The following is a 19,699-nucleotide window of genomic DNA, read 5'->3' on the forward strand; positions in this document are numbered from 1 at the left end:
ATTAGCTCAACCAACATGGCGGCCTGCAAAGCGGCGGCCGTTTGGCAGCTGCCAGGCCACGCTCCTCATTAGACCGCGCTCCTTTATTAAACCCCACCCCGTTATCCCCGCCCATGATTCACTGTGCCACGCCCCCTCCTGACCCCTCTCCTCAGCCTCGATCTGGTCCCGCCCGCCCCTGACGTCATCGCGGCGCGCCCGGCGCCAGCGTCGCGCGGGGCTGCAGGTGAGCGAGGCGGCTCCGGACCTTCGAGCCCCTGTGGGACCCCGCCTGGACCCCTCGCGGGACCCTCCCGGACCCCCGGAACCCCCCGTGCCCTCCCCGGCCCATGGAGCCCCGCGCCCATGGAGCTCCCGGCGCCCATCCTCGTTCCCCTCACAGCCCCGTGTGTTCCCGTCCCGCAGGCCCGGCCCGCCCCTCCCCGCTGTCCCCCGCTGTCCTCCGCTGTCCCCTAACCCGTGTTCCCTGACCCGTGTCCCCCCCCAGGCCCTCGCGATGCCCCCCCCCGCGCGCCGATAGAGCCCCCGGCTGCCATGGTGAGAGGGGTGGGGCCGCTGGAGGCGGGGCCTGGCGGGTGGGGGCGTGGCCTCAGACCCCGCCCCCTAAATGGGGGGGTCCCTGTTTGTGGGGCGGGTGCGGGGCTTCCGATGGGTGAGGTTTTTACAGCCCCTCCCAAAACCTGGGTCGCACAGAGGTGGGCGTGGTCTCTGTGCAGGGGCGGGGGCCGGGGGTGTGGCTGTGCTGTGGGCGTTGTTTCGGTGGGCCTGGTCGGTGGGCGTGGCCTGTGGGCTTGTCTGACCTGGCCCCGCCCAGGGCCGCGCGGGCCGGCGGCTCCCCCAGCAGGGGGCGCTGTTCCAGGCGCGGCGGCGCGGGCGCGCGCGGGGCCGGAGGGCGGGGCTGGAGGCGGAGCTTCAGCAGCTGGTAACGGCGGGGGGAGGGCCCAAAAATGGGGGGGGGGGCTGCCGAAAAGGAGGGGAATCCCAAAAGTGGGGGAGTTTGGGAGGTCTTGGAGATGGGGAGGTTTCAGTAGCTGGTAACGTGGGGAACCCCAAAAATGAGGGGGGGAGCCCAAAAATGGGTGTTTGGGAGGGGGGAACTCCAAAAATGGGGGATTGGGGGGTCCTGGGATATGCGGGGGATGGAGGGGATGGAGCAGCTGGTAACAGGGGGACCCCAAAAATGGGGTCTTGGGGAGTTCTGAGACGGGGGGGGGGGGCTGGAGGAGGGGATGCAGCAGCTGCTCATGGGGGGGAAATTTGGGGTGCCCTGGGGGCTCCCAATACCGGGAGCCACTGGTGGGGGGGGTGGGGGTACGCCAAATTTTGGTTTCTTTTGGGGAAGGCCCAGGACACTAGGGTCCCTTTGGGGGATGGGGGTGCCAGGACACCCCCAGGGTCTGGGGGGCTTTGGGGTGACCCAAACCTCAGTTCCTTTTGGGGAAGTCCTTTTGGGGATCCCTTTGGGGTGTCCCAGGACTCCCCAGAGCCCCCTGCCCCCTCCCTTCCCCCCCGAGCAGGATTTGGGGGCAGAGGCCACAGCCCCCACTGGGACAGGACTGGTCAGTGATGGAGGGGATGGAGCTGAGCATGGGGACGGCCGGTACGGACCCCCCAAATTCCACCCAACCCCCAAATTCCCCTCCTTCAATTCCCCCCAAATCCTTAAATTGCCCTCACTCAATTCCCCCCAAATCCCCAAAACCCCCCTCGTTCAATTCTTCCTAAACCCCCAAATCCCTCATGTTCAATTCCCCTCAAATCCTCAAATCCCCCTCACTCAATTTTCCCCAAATCCTCCTTGTTCAATTTCTCCCAAAACCTCCAAATCCCCCTCACTCAATTCCCCCAAAATCCCCAAAATCCCCCTTCTTCAATTCTTGCTAAACCCCTAAATCCCCCTTGTTCAATTCCCCCTAAATTCCCCAAATTCCCCAATTCCCCCCAAAGCCCCAAATCCCCCTCCCCCCAAACTCCTTTTTCCTGAAGTCCCCCAAACCTCTCTCTCAGACTTTTGCCCCCAAAATGCCCCAAAAATCACCCCCAAATCCCCCCTTTCTCAACCCCCCCAGACACTGGGGTCCCCCCACCCCCAAACTCCTCCTCCCCTGTTCCAGCCTCCCCCCGATATTGGGGTGGGGGCTTCTGGACACCCCAAGTTCCCCCTCACCCAAATGTCAGGGGTTTTTGGGGTGCTTTGCTGGGTTTTGGGGGGAGTGGGTGCCCCCAAACCCAGCAAAGCACCCCAAAAACTCCTGACATTGGCGGTCCCCGCAGCCCCCCCGGGGATCCGGTGCTGGCGGGGCTGCTGCAGCGCTGCGTCCCTGTGCAGGTGAGACCTTCCCCAAATTCGGGTCCCCTCCTCTTTTGGGGCCCCTCATCCATCTCGGGGTCCCCGTGGATTTTGGGGACCCTCCCTGGATTTTGGGGACCTCCCCTGACACCCCCCATTCCCCCCTAGTGCCGCACAGCCACTGATGAGGAGCTGCTGCTGGTGCACAGGTGGGGGGGCTGGGGGATTTGGTGGTGATTTTGGGGGGACTGGGGGAAGTTTGATGGGGGCACTGAGGAGTCTGGGGGGGATTTGGGGGTGGCACTGAGGGGTCTGAGGGGGTTTTGGCATTGGGGAGGCTGAGGGAGGTTTGAGGGGGGCTCAGGGTTATTTAGGGGGTCACTGAGGGGTCTGAGGGGGTTTTGGCATCAGGGAGGCTGAGGGAGGTTTGGGTGATCCCTGTGGGGTTTAGGGGTCCCCCAAGATTCTGGGGAGGCCCTGGGGGTGAGGATGGGAGTATCGGGGGTCCCCCAGGATTCTGGGGGCTCTGGGGACCCCTGAGCACGGTTTTGGGGTCCCTCAGCCCCTCGTACGTGGCACGACTGGAGCCCCCCGACAGCCCCCCTCAGGTGAGCAGCCCCGATCTCGGGGTCCCCAAAACCCTGCAAGCCTGGGGAAGGTTTGGAATCCCTTCTCGGGCACCAGGGACCCCCCATGGGGGTTTTGGGGTCTCACTGGGTGTTTTGGGGTCCCCCCAATTCGAGGTCCCTCCCATGGGAGTTTTGGGGTCCTTTGGACACCTGGGTCCCTGGGGAGGTTTTGGTTTCCCCCAAAGGTTTTGGAGGGTTTTTGGGGTTCCTCTATGGGGTTTTTGGGGTCCTCTCTGATCCCAAGTCCCTCCCATGGGGGTTTTGGGGCCTCCCATGATCCCAGGTCCTGCCCATGGGGTTTTTGGGGTCCCCTCCATGTTTTCAGGTCCCCCCAAACCCTTGGGTTCCCCCTGGAGGATTTTGAGTCCCGTTTTGGGGGATTTGCCCCCACCCCCGGGGGTTTTGGGGCCCTCCCCCATTTTGGGGGTCTCCCCGGGGGTTTGGAGAGCCCCACCTGATTTTGGGGTGCCCACAGGGGGGGTCAGGACCCCGCCGGGCTGTGGGGGCGGCGCTGGCGCTGCTGGAGCAGGTTCTGGGGGGGAACCTGCGCAATGGGGTGGCGCTGATCAGGTATGGGGGGTAAAAATGGGGTGTGGGGGGGCAGAAATGGGGTACAAGGGGTAAAAATGGGGTACAGGGGGAAATGGGGTGCAGGTGGAAATGGGGTATGGGGAAAATGGGGTGGGGGGGAAATGGGGTGCAGGTGGAAATGGGGTATGGGGGAAATGGGGTGGGGGGGGAAATGGGGTATGGGAGGGAAATGGGATGGGGGGGAAATGGGGTACGGGGGGCGAAATGGGGTACGAGGGGTTTGGGCGGCAAAAAGGGGGCGGGGACAGTAAAGGGTTACAGGGGGGTCTGAGAGGAAGTCTGGGAGGTTGAAGGGTCTGGGTGGGTTTGAGGGCTGGGGCGGTCCATATGGGGTCTGTAGGGACTGGAGGGGTCACTATGGGGTCTGTGGGGTTTGGGAGGAGGTTTGTGGGATCACGTGAGGGTTTATGGGATTTAACATTTCTGTGCAGGTCTGTGGGATCTGTGGGGGTCCTGTGGTTATTTCTGGGGGTTTATAGGGGTCTATAGGAATTCATGGGGATATATAAGGATCTACATGGGTTTGGAGGAGTCTGTAGGAATCTGTAGGGGTCTATGGAAATCCATAGGGATCCATAGGATTCTATAGAGGTCCGTAGGGGTCCATAGGGATCCACAGGGTCTATAGGGATCTGTAGGGTTCTATAGCGGTCTGTAGAGGCCTATAGGGATCTATAAGGGTCTGCAGGAGTTAATAGGGGTCCATAGGGATCCATGGGGTTCTATAGGAGTGTATAGGGGTCCATAGGGATCCATGGGGGTCAGTTGGGATCCATGGGGTTCTATAGGAGTGTATAGGGGTCCATAGGGATCCATGCGGGTCTGTTGGGATCCATGGGGTTCTATAGGAGTGTATAGGGGTCTATAGGGGTCCATGGGGGTCTGTAGGAGTCTACAGGGATCTGTGGGGCTATTGGGGTCTGTAGAAGTCTATAGGAGTTTATAGAGGTCCATAGGAATCCATAGAGGTCTATGAGGATTTATAGGGATCTGTAGGAGTGTGTAGCGATCTATAGGGATCTATAGGGAACCATAGGGATCTATAGGGATCTCTCCCGTTTCTCAGCTCCCAGGATGCCCAGGACCCCCCTGAGCCCACGGCTGTGGCCACGCGGGTGGCGCAGAAACACCTGGGGGTGCAGCGGTGAGGGGGCACCTACTGGGGGGGGGGGGATTGGGGGGCACCCAATGGGAGGGGCACCCAATGGGGGGGGACTGGGGGGGCCCAGCACCCCCTGGCCCCCCTGAGTCCTTTGGGGGGGGCTGAGGTCTTTGGGGGGGGTCTCAGATACCTGGGCCCCTTTTTGGGGTAGGGGGGTGTTTGGGGGTGGGCACAATGCCCAGGTCCCTTTTTGGGTATTTTTGGGGTGTTTTGGTGTGGGTTTGGGGTGTTTTTAGGGTGTTTTGGGGTGTTTGGGGGATCTGGGGTCCCAGCCCTGCCCCCCGCAGTGTCCTGATCGTGGATTGGAGCCCCCGGCCCGGGCGGAGCCTCCCCCAGCTCTTCCAGGAGGACCCCAGGTGGGCACTGGGGATACTGGGAATACTGCAGGGCTGTACTGGGGATACTTGGCATACTGGAAATCATACTGGGGATACTGGGAAACCATACTGGGGACAGTGGGGACCATACTGGGGGCGCTGAGGGGCCATGCTGGTGACACTGGGGGGCTGTACTGGGAATACTGGGAGCCATACTGGGGATACTGAGGATACTGGGAGGGCACTGGGCTGTACTGGGATTACTGGGCCATACTGGTGGCACTGGGTACACTGGGCTGTACTAGTCTGTACTGCTCTGTACTGGTCCATACTGGTTAGTAGTGCTCTGTACTTGTCTGTAGTGGTCCATACTAGTCCGTACTGGTCTATATTGGTCCGCACTGGTCTGTGCTCATGTCATGCCCCCCTACAGTGTGCTATATTTCGGGGCTCGATCGGGCCTGGAGCCACCCCCGAGCGCCGGGCAGGGGCCCGGAGAGGGGTTCAGCGTGGAGCTGTGCTGGGAGCAGGTACGGGGGCTATAGGGGATCTCCAGGGGATATAGGGGATCTGTAGGGGATCTGTAGAGGATATATAGGGGTATGGAGAGGGGTTCAGCTTGGAGCTGCGCTGGGAGCAGGTACAGGGAACGTATAGGGGATATAGAGGATCTGTACGGGATCTATAGGAGTGATATAGGAGATATGGGAGGAGTACAGCTTGGAGCTGTGCTGGGAGCAGGTATGGGGATATAGGGGCGTGTATAGGGGATATGGGGGCACATATCAGGGATGTGGGGGACATGGGGAGGGTTCAGTATGGAGCTCTGCTGGGAGCAGGTATGGGGATATAGGAGATATAGAAGTTATGAGGTTGTGGGTGCTATAGGGAATATAGGGGATATGGGACCTATAGAAGATATAGGGGACTTGGGGGCTGTAGGGGATGGGGGTGTTCAACATGGAGCTGTGCTGGAAGCAGGTATGGAGGCACATGCAGAGGATATATAGGGGATATGGGGGCACATATAAGGCACCTGGGGGGTATAGTGGATATGGGGGCTGGGGGTTTATAGTAGATATAGGGGAAAGGGAGCTATAGGGGCTTGGGGTTATAGAGGATGTAGGAGCTGTCAGAACTGGAGGGTTATAAAAGATTGGGGGAAGGGCCTATAGGGGATTATAGGGGTGGGGGGCTGTAGGGGATTTAGGGCCAGGGGGCTATAGGGGGTTAGGCGCCTAGGGGGCTATAGGGGATTATGGGCCTGGGGGGTCTATATGGAATCTGTGGGGAGTTGGGTCTGCAGGGAGTGGGGGCTGTGCAGTGTCTATACGGGCAGGGGGGGCCTATAGAGGTCTGTAGGGGTCTATAGGACCTGCAGGGGTCTATAGGAGCTGGAGCATTTGTAGGTCTCTAGAAATCTATAGGGTCCCCAGGGGTCTGTAGGGGTCTGTAGGGTTCTCAGGGGTGTCTGTAGGGTCTAGGGTCCCTAGAGATCTAGAGAGGTCTGTAGGGTCTCTAGAGCTCTATAGTAACCTGTAGGGTTCCCCAAAGTTTATAGGGGCCTATAAGGATCTATACAGTCCCTAAGATTCTATAGGGCTCTATATGATCCCCAGGCTCTGTAGGCATCTATAGGGTCCCCAGGGGGTGTGTAGGGATGTATCAGGGTTTGTGGGGTCCCCAGGGCTCCATAGGAGTCTGTAGGGTTCCCCAGGGTCTATAGGGGCCTATAGGGATCCATAGGGTCCCCCAGGGTTCTGTAGGACTCTATACTGTCCCCAGGCTCTGTAGGCATCTATAGAGTTTCCAGGAGATCTGTAGGGGCCTCTAGGGCTCTATAGGGTCCCCAGGGCTTCATAGAGCTCTGTAGGATTCCCAGGTTCTATGTGATCCTTAGGCTTTGTAGGACTCTCTAGCATCCCCAGAGTTGTGTAGAGGTATGTAGGGTTCTCAAGGGTCTATAGGACTCTATAGGGTGCTCAGGTTCTATAGGATTTCTATGCTTTATAGAGTGTTGTAGGGTGGCAGGCTCTGTATGGATCTGTAGAGTCTTTAGGATGTCTGTAGGGCTCTATAGGGTCTGCAGCCTCTATAGGGCTCTGTTGGGCTCTGTAGGGTTCTGTAGGGCTCTCTAGGGTACCCAGGCTCTATAGGGCTTTCTAGGTCTCTATTGGGCTCTGTAGGGTTCTCTAGTGCTCTCTAGGGTACCCAGGCTCTATAGGGCTTTCTAGGTCTCTATTGGGCTCTGTAGGGTTCTCTAGTGCTCTCTAGGGTACCCAGGCTCTATAGGGCTTTCTAGGTTTCTATTGGGCTCTGTAGGGTTCTCTAGTGTTCTCTAGGGTACCCAGGCTCTATAGGGCTTTCTAGGTCTCTATTGGGCTCTGTAGGGTTCTCTAGTGCTCTCTAGGGTACCCAGGCTCTATAGGGCTTTCTAGGGCTCTGTTGGGCTCTGTAGGGTTCTGTAGTGCTCTCTAGGGTACCCAGGCTCTATAGGGCTTTCTAGGGCTCTATTGGGCTCTGTAGGGCTCTATAGGTCCCCGGTCTCTCACTGTCCCAGCCCGGTGTCACCGATGGGGATTTTGCCGCTGCCGCTTTCCACATCCTGCTGCCCATCGCCTTCCAGGTGGGGCGGGGACGGGGGGGCATGGTGGGGTTTATGGGGTCCGGGGGGGGTTGGGGGGTCCTGGGGGTGAGTCAGGTTCCCTTCAGGGTTTTGAGAGTCCCTGTGGGGATTTGGGGTCCTTGTGGGTTTGGGGTCACTCTGGGTTTGGGGCCCCTGTGGGGATTTGGGGTCACTCTGGGTTTGGGGTCACTTTGGATTTGGGGTCCCTGTGGGGATTTGGGGTTGCTGTATGGATTTGGGGTCCCTGTGGGTTTGGGGTCACTCTGGGATTGAGGTCCCTGTGGGGATTTGGGGTTGCTGTGTGGATTTGGGGTCCCTGTGGGTTTGGGGTCACTTTGGATTTGGGGTTGCTGTGTGGATTTGGGGTCCCTGTGGGTTTGGGGTCCCTGTGGGGATTTGAGGTTGCTGTGTGGATTTGGGGTCCCTGTGGGTTTGGGGTCACTCTGGGTTTGGGGTCCCTGTGGGGATTTGGGGTTGCTGTGTGGATTTGGGGACCCTGTGGGTTTGAGGTCACTCTGGGTTTGGGGTCTGATCCCGCTGTGACCCCCTGGTGTCTCCTCAGTTCCAGCCCCAGCTCGTCCTGGTCGAGGCCTCGCTGGAGGATTTGGGGGTATGGCGGGGGGGTCTGGGGGGTTTGTGGGGTGCTGGGGGGGCTCTGTGGCTGTGGATGGTCTCAGGGGGTCTCTGGGGTTCCTGGGAGGTCTCTAGGGGTCCCTAACCCTCCCCCCCATCCCCGGGGTCCCTAGGGTTCTGTAGGGTCCCTGGGGGTCTCTGGGGGTCCCTAACACCCCCCCCCCCCACACACCCCCCCCGGCCCCAGGGGTCCCTAGGGGTCTGTAGGGTCCTGGGGGTCTGTGGGGGTCCCTAACCCCCCCCCATCCCCCCCCATCCCCAGGGGTCTCTGGGCGTTTGTGGGGTCCCTGGGGGTCCCTAACCCCACCCCCCCACATCCCCAGGGGTCCCTGGGGGTGTCCCCGGCCGGGTTCTCTCTCCTGACCCACCTGCTCTCGGCCCTGGCAAGGGGGCGGCTGCTGCTGCTGCTGCAGGTGAGCGGGAGCAGAGCGGGGGTACAGGGAGCATAGGGGGTATGGGGTTTGGGGGATAGAGGGGTATGGGGGATGTGGGGGAAATAGGGGATAGAGGGGTATGGGGGATGTGGGGGAAATAGGGGATAGAGGGGAAATAGGGGATGGGGGATAGAGGGGAAATAGGGGATGGGGGATAGAGGGGCATGGGGGCTATAGGTGATACAGGGAATATAGGGGTATGGGGATATAGGGAATGGGGGACATGGGGTATGGGAGTTACACAGATTATGAAGGTATGGGGACTATAGGGGGTGGAGGGATATGGGGGATATAGGGGATATGGTGATATCAGGGACATGGGGGATAGAGGGGATGTGGAGAATATAGGGGATATGGTGATATCAGGGACATGGGGGATAGAGGGGATGTGGAGAATATAGGGGATATGATGTATGGGGGATATAGGAGAAGGAAAGGATATAGGGGTATGGAGGACACGGGGATAGAGAGAATACAGGGAATATGAAGTATGGGGATACGGGGAATATAGGGGCTATAATGGATGGGGGATATAGGGGACAGAAGGGATATAGGGAATAGAGGGGATATGGAGGTAGAAGGGTGTGGGGGTATGGGGGATATGGGGGCTGTGGAGACTGCAGGGACTGTACAGGGTATAGGGGTACAGGGGCTGTAAGGGTGTGGGGGCCTTGGGGAGGCTATGGGGGCTCTGGGGGTATGGGGGTATGGGGGCTGTGGTGTCTATAGGGGCTATAGTGGCTATAGGGGATATCGGGGCGGTGGGGGTGGGGTCTGTAGGGGCTGTGGGGTCGGAGGGCACAGGGGCTTATGGTGGCTCTTGAGGCTGTGTGGGGGGCTCTTTGGGGGCTGTGCGAGGGTTCTGTTTTTGGGGGCTGTTTTAGGAGGGCTGGTTTTGGAAGTTTTGTTTTTGGGGAGCTATTTTTGGGGGCTGATTTTGGGCTTCTGCTTTGGGGTTCTGTTTTCAGGGGTGGCTGTTTTGGGGTTCTATTTTGGGGGATTGTTTTGGGGTTCTATTTTGGGGTTCTGTTTTCGGGATTCTGTTCTGGGGTTCTGTTTTGGGGGCTGTTTTGGCGTTCTGTTTTTGGGGTTCTGCTTTTGGGTTCTGTTTTCGGGGGGGCTGTTTTGGGGTTCTGTTTTTGGGGATTGTTTTGGGGGGCTGTTTATGGGATTCTGTTTTGGGGGCTATTTTAGCGTTAAGTTCTGGGGTTCTGTTTGGGGTTCTGTTTTCGGGGGGGCTGTTTTTAGGGGCTGTTCTGGGGTTCTGTTTTGGGTTCTGTTTTTGGAGGCTGTTTTGGGGGCTGTTCTTGGGGTTCTGTTTGCGGGGGGGGGCTGTTTTTGGGGGGCTGTTTTGGGGGGCTGCAGGGCTGTCTGGATGTGCTGGGGGGTCCATCAGGCTCCCCTGACCCCCCTCTCCGCAGGGGGGCCCGGATTTGGGGGCGTCCCCGGGGGGGGTGGGGGCCGTGCTGCGGACCTTGCTGGGGGACCCCGGGGACCCCCCCGGGCCCATCACCCCCACCCCCAGGTGAGGGGGCTTGGGGGCCTCAGGGGGGTTTTGGGGGGAGTGGGGTGGGTTTGGGGGGGCTGGGGGGATTTGGGGGGCTCAGCCCTGGGGAGCTGTTTGGGGGGCCGGGGAGGGGGGGGTTTGGGGGAGCGTTTGGGGTCTCTCTTTGGGGTTTTTGGGGGATGGGAGCTCGGGAGGGTCCCGGGGGGGCTGGGGGCAGTTTGGGGGTGGTGTGGGGCCAGTTTCGGGGTGCCCCCAGCCCCCTAAAACGCGCGTTTCCCACAGCGGCCTGGCCAGCATCGCCCGCACCCTGAGTGAGCACCAGCGCTACTGGGGCTGCCTGCAGAGTGACGGTGAGGGCTCCCCCAAACTGGGGCACCCCAAACTGGGACACCCCAACTGGGGCTCCCCAAACTGGGACGCCCCAAACTGGAGCACGCCAACACTGGGGCACCCCAAAACTGGGACACCCCAAAGTGGGGCACCCCAAAGTGGGACACCCCAAACTGAGGGCTCCCCCAAAGTGGGGCACCCCAAACTGAGGCACCCCAAACTGGGACACCCCAACCTGCAGCACCCCAAAACTGGGGCACCCCAAACTGGGGCACCCGAAACTGAGGGCTCCCCAAAACTGGGGCACCCCAATACTGGGGCACCCCAAACAGAGGCACCGTAAACTGGGGCACCCCAAACTGGGACACCCCAACCTGGTGCACCCCAAAACTGGAGCACCCCAAAACTGGGACACCCCAAACTGGGGCACCCCAAACTGAGGGGTCCCCAAAACTGGGGCACCCCCAAACTGGGGGTAACCTATAACTGGGGGGACACCCTGAAACTGGGGGCACCCTGAAACCTGGGGGAGGCAAGCCAAAACCTGGGAGAACACCCCAAAATAGGGGGGGACACCCCGAAATTTGGGGGGAAATCCCAAAACCTGGGAGGGACACCCCAAATTCTCGGGGGCACCCCAAAATCTGGGGGGGATTTCCCAAAATCCTGGGGATGGGGACCTTCAAAACCTGCACAGAGGCTTTGGGGGATGCGCTAGTCCTGGTTGCTAAGGAGCCATCTTGGTTGCTACGGAGCCATCTTGGTTTGTAGCCATCTTGGTTTCTCTCAGGGACCTCCCCAGACACCCCAAAACCCCTCCCAGATACCCCAAAATCTACCCCAGACACCTCAAATCCACCACAGACACCCCAAAATCTGCCCCAGAAATCTCCAAAATCCACCCCAGTCATCCCAAAATCCGCTCCAGACACCCCAAAATCCACTTCAGGGATCCCCAAACCCCTTTGGGGACCCCCCAGAGCATTAGGAACCCCCAAAATCTTCTCGGGGAACCTCGGAGTTGTGTGGGAGCCGTCCCTAAGATGCCCCCCCTGCACAGAGGCCGAGGAGGAGGAGGAAGAAGAGGGAGAGGAGGAGGAAGGAGAGGAGGGAGAGGAAGGAGAGGAAGAAGGTGGGGAGGAAGAAGAGGAGGATGAGGAAGAGGAAAAGGAGGAGCTGGAGGGGGATGGGAACCCCCCAGAGACCCCAGCCAGAGCCAGAGTGGGGCTGGTGTATGACCCACGGATGGAGGAGCACAGGAACACCTGGGACAGGTGAGGGAAGGGTTAAACACACACTTGGGACAGGTGAGGGAAGGGTTAAACACCTGGGACACGTGACAGGAGCTGTGCCTGTCGCGAGGGTGGATTTGGGATAATTCTAGGTGGATTTGGTGTGATGTAGGGATGTTTTGGGGTAATTTGGGGTGTTTTTGAGGTGATTTTGGGATGATTTTTGGGTGTTTTAGGGTGATTTTTTGGTGTTTTGGGGTGATTTTGGAAGTGATTTTGGGGTGACTAAGGGGTGATTTTGGGGTGTTCTACAACCAGTGCCAGTCGTGAGGGGGAGGGGGGTTGGGTTGGGGTGACTTTGAGGTATTTTTGGCATGTTTTTGGGGTGTTCCACAGGCAGCAGCCCGAGTGCCCGCAGTACCTGGCGCAGGGGGGATTTGGGGTGAATGAGGGATGTTTTTGGCGTAGATTTTGGGGTAACTCTGGGATGATTTAGGGATGTTTTTGGGTGTTCCCAGCCAGCACCCCGAGTGCCCGCAGCGCCTGGCGCGGGTGCTGCAGCGCCTGCAGGAGCTGGGGCTCGCCCAGCGCTGCTTCCGCCTGCCCGCCCGGCCCGCCAGCACCCGGCAGCTGCGGGCCTGCCACACGTGAGCGGGGACCAGGGAGGGCCGGGGGGCCCTGGGGGGCCAGAAGAGGGGAGGGTGGGTCCTGAGGGCTTCTGGGGGGGTCCTGGGGGGGTCCCTGGGGGTTTCTGGGGGGCTCATGGGGGTCTTGGGGGCTCCTGAGGGATTCTGGGCGGTTCTCTGCCCCGACCTGTGTCTCTGTTTGGGGTTCCCTGCCCTGACCCATGTGTGTATTTTGAGGTACCCCATGTGTGTTTTGGGGTGATCCGTGTCTCTGTCGGTGTCCCCAGCCTCTCGCACGTGCGGTTGCTGTCACGAATCCCAGCGCTAATGCGCGTCTGTATTTTGGGATACCCTGTGTGTATTTTGGGGTACTCCGTGTCTGTATTTGGGGTTCCCTGTGTGACCCATGTCTGTATTTTGGGTCCCCAGCTGCGCCCACGTGTGGGTGCTGTCGCAGATCCCGTTGCTAACCTGTGTGTTTATTTTGGGGTAAACCCTGCTGTTTCTGGGTTCCCTGCCCTGACCCGTGTCTCTATTTGGTGTCCCCAGCCGCTCCCACGTAGGGGCGCTATCGCAGATCCCGGTGCTAATGCGTGTCTGTATTTTGGGGTACCCTGTGTGACCCGTGTGTCTATTTTGGGGTTCCCTACCCTGACCCCTGTCTCTATTTGGTGTCCTCAGCCGCTCGCATGTGCGGGCGCTGTCGCGGATCCCGTCTCTGTCGCCACGGGCGCTGCGCGCACTCTCGCAGCGCTACAACAGCGTGTTCGTGTGCGCGGGCTCGTTCCACTGCGCGCGCCTGGCCGCAGGGGGAGCGTGCGCGGCGGCGGCGGCCGTGCTGCGGGGACAGGTGAGAGCACGGGGAGGACAGGTGAGAGCATGGGGGGAACAGATGAGAGCATGGGAGGGACAGGTGAGAGCATGGGGGGGACAGGTGAGAGCATGGGGGGAACAGGTGAGAGCACAGGGAGGACAGGTGAGCATGGGGGGGACAGGTAAGCATGGGGGGGACGGGGGCCACGGGGGAGCCGTGCTGCGGGGACAGGTGAGAGCATGGGGGGGACAGGTGGGTATGGGGAGGGGCATGGGGAGCATAGGGGGGAAACGGGGGCACAGGTGGGCACGAGGAGCACAGGGTAATGGGGGGGCACTGGGGATGGGGTGCATGGGGGACATTGGGGACAGGTAAGCACAGGGGGGCACTGGGGGCTCACGGGAGGCACCAGGGGACATGGAAGGCACTGGGGGCAGGTGGTCATGGGGCGCACTCGGGGTGGGGGGTGCAGAGGGTACATGGGGGGCACCGGGGGGCAGTTGAGCACCAGGATCATGGCGGGGGGGGGCCAACAGGGGACAACAGGGGCGGCACGGCAGAGCCAAGGGGGCAAAGGGGGGCACGGAGGGGCACTGGGGGAGCAAAACGGGGCAGGAGCAGTCAGGGGTCACCAAGACCCCTGAACTCTGCTGGTACCCCCAGAATTCCCCACTGTGACTCCCAAACCCCACTGTTCCCTCCCAAACCCTACGGACACCCCCAGACCTTACAGAGACACCTCAGACCCCACAGGATCACCCCCAGCCCCACAGAGCCGCCCCACCCCACCTAGAACCCCTAGACCCCAGCAAGACCAGGGGAGCCCAGCAGGGCTCAGATCCCTGGGGCTTCCCTGAACCCCCTTTGTGCCCCCAGTGCCCCCCGACCCCTCCATACCCCCATGACCACCCGTGCCGCCCTGACCCCTCTGACCCCCCCACGCCCCCTCTGACCCGCCCCCCCGTGCCCCCAGGTGCGCTCGGCCCTGGCCGTGGTGCGCCCCCCAGGTCACCACGCCTGCCCGGGCTCTGCCGGGGGCTTCTGCCTCTTCAACAACGTGGGGGTGGCAGCGCGGCACGCCCAGAGCCTGGCAGGGACCCCCGCCCCCCTCAGGTAAACGGGGGGGCTGTGGAGGGACCCCCTCAGGTATGGGGGGGCTGTGGGGGATGGGGGACCCCCCTCAGGTACAGGGGGTGCTGGGATCCCCTCAGGTAGGGGGAAATGGGGAGTGTGGGGACCCTCTTACGGTACGGGGGAGGTGCTGGGGGCTGTGGGGACCCCCTTCAGGTACGGGGGGATGGGGGATGGGGGGATCCCCCTCAGGTACAGGGTGGGTGGGACAGGGCTCCCCTCAGGTCCAGGGGCAGCTATGGGGGCCGTGGGGACCCCCCAACGCCCCCTGTGCCCCCAAGGGTGCTGATCCTGGACTGGGACGTTCACCACGGCAACGGCACCCAGGAGATCTTCGAGGAGGACCCCAGGTGAGGGGGTGGGGGGGTTTGGGGGCTCCTGGGGGGACTTGGGGGTCCTGGGGGTGTTTGAGGATTGGGGATTTTTTGGGTGCTGGGGGATGTTTGGGGTGCTGGGGAGGGCGCTCTGGGGGTCCAGGGGTGCTGGGGAGGGGCTCAAGGGGGAAGTTTTGGGGTGCTTTGGGTCGATTTTAGGGATTTTGGGGTGTCCAGGGATTGTCCCAGGGCTGCTCTGGGGGGATTTGAGTTCTTGGGAATTTTGGGGTGCTCTGTGGGCGGTTTTGGGGTCCCTGGGGGGTTTTGGGGTGCTCTGGGGGTGGTTTCGGTGTCCCTGGGGGTGCTCTGTGTTGTGTTCGGGGTCTCTGGGGGTTTTGCGGTGCTCTGGGGGCAGTTTTGGGGTGCTCAGGGGCAGTTTGGGGTCCCTGACCCCCTGTCCCCAGTGTCCTATACGTGTCCCTGCACCGCCATGACGGCTCCTTCTTCCCGGGGGGTCCCGGGGGGTCCCCGCGGCGGCGGGGGAGGGGCCCCGGCTGCGGCTTCACCCTCAACGTGGGCTGGGGGGGGCCCCGCGTGGGGGACCCCGAGTACCTGGCAGCCCTGACCCGGCTGGTGCTGCCCGTGGCTCTCCAGGTGAGGGGGGGGAATGGGGGGAGTCTGGGGCTGTTTGGGGACTGTGGACAGTCCGGGGTCTGGGGTTGTTTGGGGTCCGGGTCTGTTTTGGGGTCTGGATTTGTCTTGGGGTTTGGGGCTGTTTTGGGGTCCAAGTCTCTTTTTGGGGTCCGGGTCTGTTTCAGGGGCTGGGGTTGGTCTGGAGTCCAGGGTTGTTTTGGGGTCCAGGATTTTTTTGGGACTGGGTCTGTTTTGGGGCTGGGGCTGTTTTGGGTCCGGGGTCATTTTGGGTCTCTCTGTGATAGAGGTGGGACTCTTTGGTGGGCTGGGTTCCTTGAGAGAGGGGGATCTAGGTTAATTTTGGGGGGATTTGGGTTGGTTTTGGGGCTCAGGGTCCATTTAAGGGGCAGTTTGGTCTCTCTGGGGAGGGGTTGTGTCCCTTTTTGGGGGGCTGGGTCTCTGGGGGGGGGGGCCTGGGTGTGGTTTAAAGGGGCTTTTTGGGTGATCCTTTTTAGGGGGTCTTGGCTTCATTCTGGGGTTTGGCTCCCATGGGGGATTGTGACACCTCAGGGGGTCCTGGCTCCATTTGGGGGGGGGGGTCTCTGTTTTGGGGGAGCCCCCCTGACGGCGCTGCCCCCCCAGTTCGGGCCGGAGCTGGTGCTGGTGTCGGCTGGGTTCGACGCGGGCCGGGGGGACCCCCTGGGGGGGTGCCTGGTGTCCCCTCAGACCTTCGGCCTCATGACCCACCTGCTGGGGGCGCTGGCGGGAGGGCGGCTCGTGCTTGTGCTCGAGGTGAGGGGGACCCTGAACGGGGAGGCTGGGACCCCGGAGAGGGAGCGCTGGGGTCCCTAAAGGGGGGTGGGGTCCCCAAAGGGGGGCTGGGGACCCTAAAGGAGGGCTGGTGTCTCCAAAGAAGAGGAGCTGGGATCCCGATGGGGTGGTGGGGTCCCTAAAGGGGGCTGGGGACTCCAAAGGGGGCCTGGGGTCTCTCTTGGGGGCTGTTCAGGGTTTGGGGGGTCCTGGGGGGTCTGGGGGGGTTTTGGGGACCCTTTTTGGGGGGGATGGGAGAACCCCAGGGGTTCTTTGGGGGTCTGGGGTAGGCCTGGGGGCCCCAGTGAGGGCTCAGAGGGGCTGGGGGGCTGGGCAGGGTTTGGGGGATGGGAGAGGGCTGGGGGGGTCAGGGGTCGTGTCCCCAGGGGGGATTTTGGGGTCCCTGACCCGGGGGTCCCTGGTGCAGGGCGGGTACAACCTGGCGGTGACAGCCGAGGGAGTGGGGCAGTGCCTGGGGGTCTTGCTCGGGGACCCCCCCTCGCTGCCGCCCCCCGGGAGCCCCCAGCCCGCGGCACTGCGAGCGCTGAGCCGCACCCTGCGAGCCCAGCGGGGCTGCTGGAGCTGCCTGCGCCTGCCCCGCGGTGAGACCCCCTCCCCTAAATACCTCCTGAGCACAGCCCTGGGACCCCCACACAGCCCTGGGACCCCAACACCCCCTGAGCCCCCTCCCCCCCACAGCCTCATCTCCCCCCCGGATCCCCAAAGCCCACCCCTGCCCCACAGGGACCCCCCCAGTCCCCCAATCCCTGGGACCCCAAAATCCAGCATGAGCCCCCGACCCCAAAGCTCACCCAGCCCTTCAGGGACCCCCTAAATTCTCCCTGACCAATCCCTCCTCCCTCCCCCCCCAGTTGAGCCCTCCCAAGAGTCCCCCAAGGAGGGGAAGGTCAGCGATGACATCATACCCCCTGCAGATGACGTCACGGGGTCGCCACCCCTGGACGCCGCCATTCGCCGCTTGGGGGCGCTGCAGCTGGGGGACCCCCCGGGGGGCGGAGCTGTGCCGGGGGCGGGGCCTGAGCCAGGCCCCGCCCACACCGCAGCGGCCGCGAGTGCCCCCTGCTGGGAGGAGGAGCTGGAGGAGGTGGGGGAGGGGTCGAGGGTGGGGTTTGGGGTTTGGTGGATTTGGGGGCAATCAGGGGATTTGGGGTTTTGGGGAATTGGGGGTTTTGGGGTTTTGGATTTGAGGATTTGGGATTTGGGGACTGGGGATTTGGGGTTTGGGGGGATTGGGGATTTTGGGGTTTGGGGGATTTGGGGTTTTGGATTTGAGGATTTGGAATTTGGGGACTGGGGATTTGGGGGGATTGGGGATTTGGGGTTTGGTGGCTGGGGATTGGGGGTTTGGGGATTTGGTTTTGTGGTTTGAATATTTGGGAGTTTTGTAGCGAAGGGTTGTTCGAGGGTCAGAGTTTGGGGGATTTGGGGTTTTGTAGGGGGAGAGTTGTTTGGGGAATTGAGGTTTGGGAAGATTTGGGGTTTTGGGGATTTGGAGTTCTGGGGATTTGGGGTTTTGTAAGGAACAGTTGTTCAGGGAATTGGGGTTTGTGCGATTGGGGGATTTTGACTGTGGGGGGTTTGGGGAAGGTTTTTAGGGAGAGGGTTCAGGGCAGGGGTTTTTGGGGAGGTTTGGGGTGAGGGTTTTGGGGGGGGTGGGTTTGAGGAGGATTTGGAAGATGAGTTTTGGGATGCGGGTGTTGAGGGTTTGGTTTGAAGGGGGTGGATTTGAGGAGGAGGATTTGGAAGGTGGGTTTTGGGGTGTGGGTGGTGGGTGGATTTGGGGGGGTGGGTTTGGGAAGCAGGATTTTGGGGCTGGGGGTTTTGGGGTGTGGGTGTTTAGGTGTGGATTTGGGGGGTGGGTTTGGGGGGATGGGTTTCTTGAGCAGGATTCTGGGGCTGGGGTTTTGGCCCCCAGTCCCTGACGCTCGAGGTCCTCCCGGCCACCAGGGGGCGCTGTTCGCTGTGACGCCGCTGCAGGAGTGCCCCCACCTGGGGGCCGTGGCCCCGCCCCCCCCCCCGGGGGATCCCTGGGGGAGCTGCTGCCCCCACCCTGTGCGACCTGCGGCAGCCGCCGTGAGAACTGGCTGTGCCTGAGCTGCCACCAGGTCAGGGACCCCAAAACTGCTCTGAAACCTGCCTTGTACCCCGAAAACACCCTGCACCACAAAAACTGCCCCTGCACCCCAAAAACTACCCCCGAAATCTGTCCCTGTACCCCAACAACTGCCCAAAAACTGCCCCTGCACCCCCAGAAACAGCCCTGTACCCCAAAAACGCCCCCAAAACACCCCCCTGTACCCCCAAACCTGCCCCCTGCACCCCAAAACACCCTGCACCTCTCTCCCAGGTGCAGTGTGGCCGCTATGTTGAGGGGCACATGCTGCAGCACGGGGGGGACTCGGGGCACCCGTTGGTGCTGAGCCTGCGTGACCTTGCGGCCTGGTGCTATCCATGCGGGGGCTACGTGACGCACCCGGTGAGAAACGGGGCTCAGGGGGTATTGGGGTGCTCCCCCTGCGGGTGTTATGTGACACCTGGTGAGTCTGGGGGGTCAGGGGTATTGGGGTGTCACAGGGGTATTGGGGTGTCATAGGGTTATTGGGGTTATTGGAGTGTCAGAGGTTATTGGGGTGCTACCCCTGCAGTGGGTATGTGACACACCCAGTGAGTTTGGGGGTGTCCTGGAGGGGGTTATTGGCATGTCACAGGGGTTATTTGGGTTTTCAGGGTGTCCTGGGGGGTTATTGGGGTGTCAGAGGGTGTTGAGGAGTTCTCCCACCCCGTGAGTGGGGATCCTGGGGAGTCTGAGGGGTCCCTGCACCCTCCTTGAGTTTGGGGGACTGGGGGGGCTTTGGGAATGAACCATTGTTAGTTGGGGGGATGGAGGAAACAGTGGGTGAAACCACTCTGAGTGTGGGGTGGGACATGGGGGGAACCATCGGGGAATGGGGGGGGGGGGGGGGGGTGTGACAGGCTTGGGATGAACCATTGTGGGGATGGGGGGAATCACATGGTTGGGATGAACCATTTGTGGGGATGGGGGGACGCTGTGCTGGGGGCTGAGGTTGGAACGAACTATTGTGAATGGGAGTAGGGCGGTTTGGGGCAAACCATATGAATCAAGGTTGGGGGGGGTGCAGTTTGGATTGGACCATTGGTGACTCAGAAGGGGAGGATGAGGTTGGAAAGAACCACAGGGGAGTGCAGGGGGGTCCCTAATGTAAGCCCTCTCCCCCAGGTGCTGCTCCCCACCAAGACCTTCATCTACCGCCTCAAATTCGGCACTGACCCCCCCACCTCGTCCTTTTGAGCCCATCCCCTACCCCATCCATCCCCCCACTATTAAAGGGCTACACATGTGCCATTCCCCCCCCCCACCATCACCAGCACCCCGGGACCCCAGAACCCCACCTGGGCCAAAGGCTGGGCCGGACCCAGGGATGGGGGAGGGGCAGAGCGGGGGGGGCACCTCCCCCCTCAAATCACCGCGGGGGGGGCACACGGGGGGACCCCGAGTTTTGTATCCCCCTCCCCTTTTCTGGAGGGTTTTGTACAACCCCTTTGTTACACCGTGACTCCAATAAAGACACTGGGCGAGG

At 61.5% G+C, this 19,699-nt stretch overlaps 1 protein-coding gene across 1 annotated transcript; it reads left to right on the forward strand.

The window, feature by feature from the left end:
* Positions 1-120: 120 nt before the first annotated feature.
* HDAC6 (histone deacetylase 6) lies at positions 121-19,699 on the forward strand. Its single transcript, XM_056515421.1, has 28 exons — positions 121-226; positions 488-537; positions 815-922; positions 1,518-1,600; positions 2,275-2,329; positions 2,459-2,499; positions 2,853-2,898; positions 3,395-3,489; positions 4,577-4,654; positions 4,960-5,028; positions 5,423-5,519; positions 7,550-7,615; positions 8,178-8,225; positions 8,572-8,661; positions 10,104-10,207; positions 10,472-10,539; positions 11,580-11,793; positions 12,270-12,398; positions 13,059-13,227; positions 14,165-14,304; positions 14,604-14,672; positions 15,101-15,290; positions 15,912-16,061; positions 16,507-16,681; positions 16,952-17,184; positions 18,048-18,205; positions 18,448-18,576; positions 19,339-19,699. The coding sequence occupies exons 2-26, from the start codon at positions 535-537 to the stop codon at positions 18,192-18,194; spliced, it is 2,667 nt and encodes an 888-aa protein (XP_056371396.1). The 5' UTR covers positions 121-226; positions 488-534; the 3' UTR covers positions 18,195-18,205; positions 18,448-18,576; positions 19,339-19,699.

Source organism: Oenanthe melanoleuca, unplaced genomic scaffold (genome assembly GCF_029582105.1).
Source record: "Oenanthe melanoleuca isolate GR-GAL-2019-014 unplaced genomic scaffold, OMel1.0 S001, whole genome shotgun sequence".
In the NCBI taxonomy this organism is placed as follows: Eukaryota; Metazoa; Chordata; class Aves; order Passeriformes; family Muscicapidae; genus Oenanthe; species Oenanthe melanoleuca.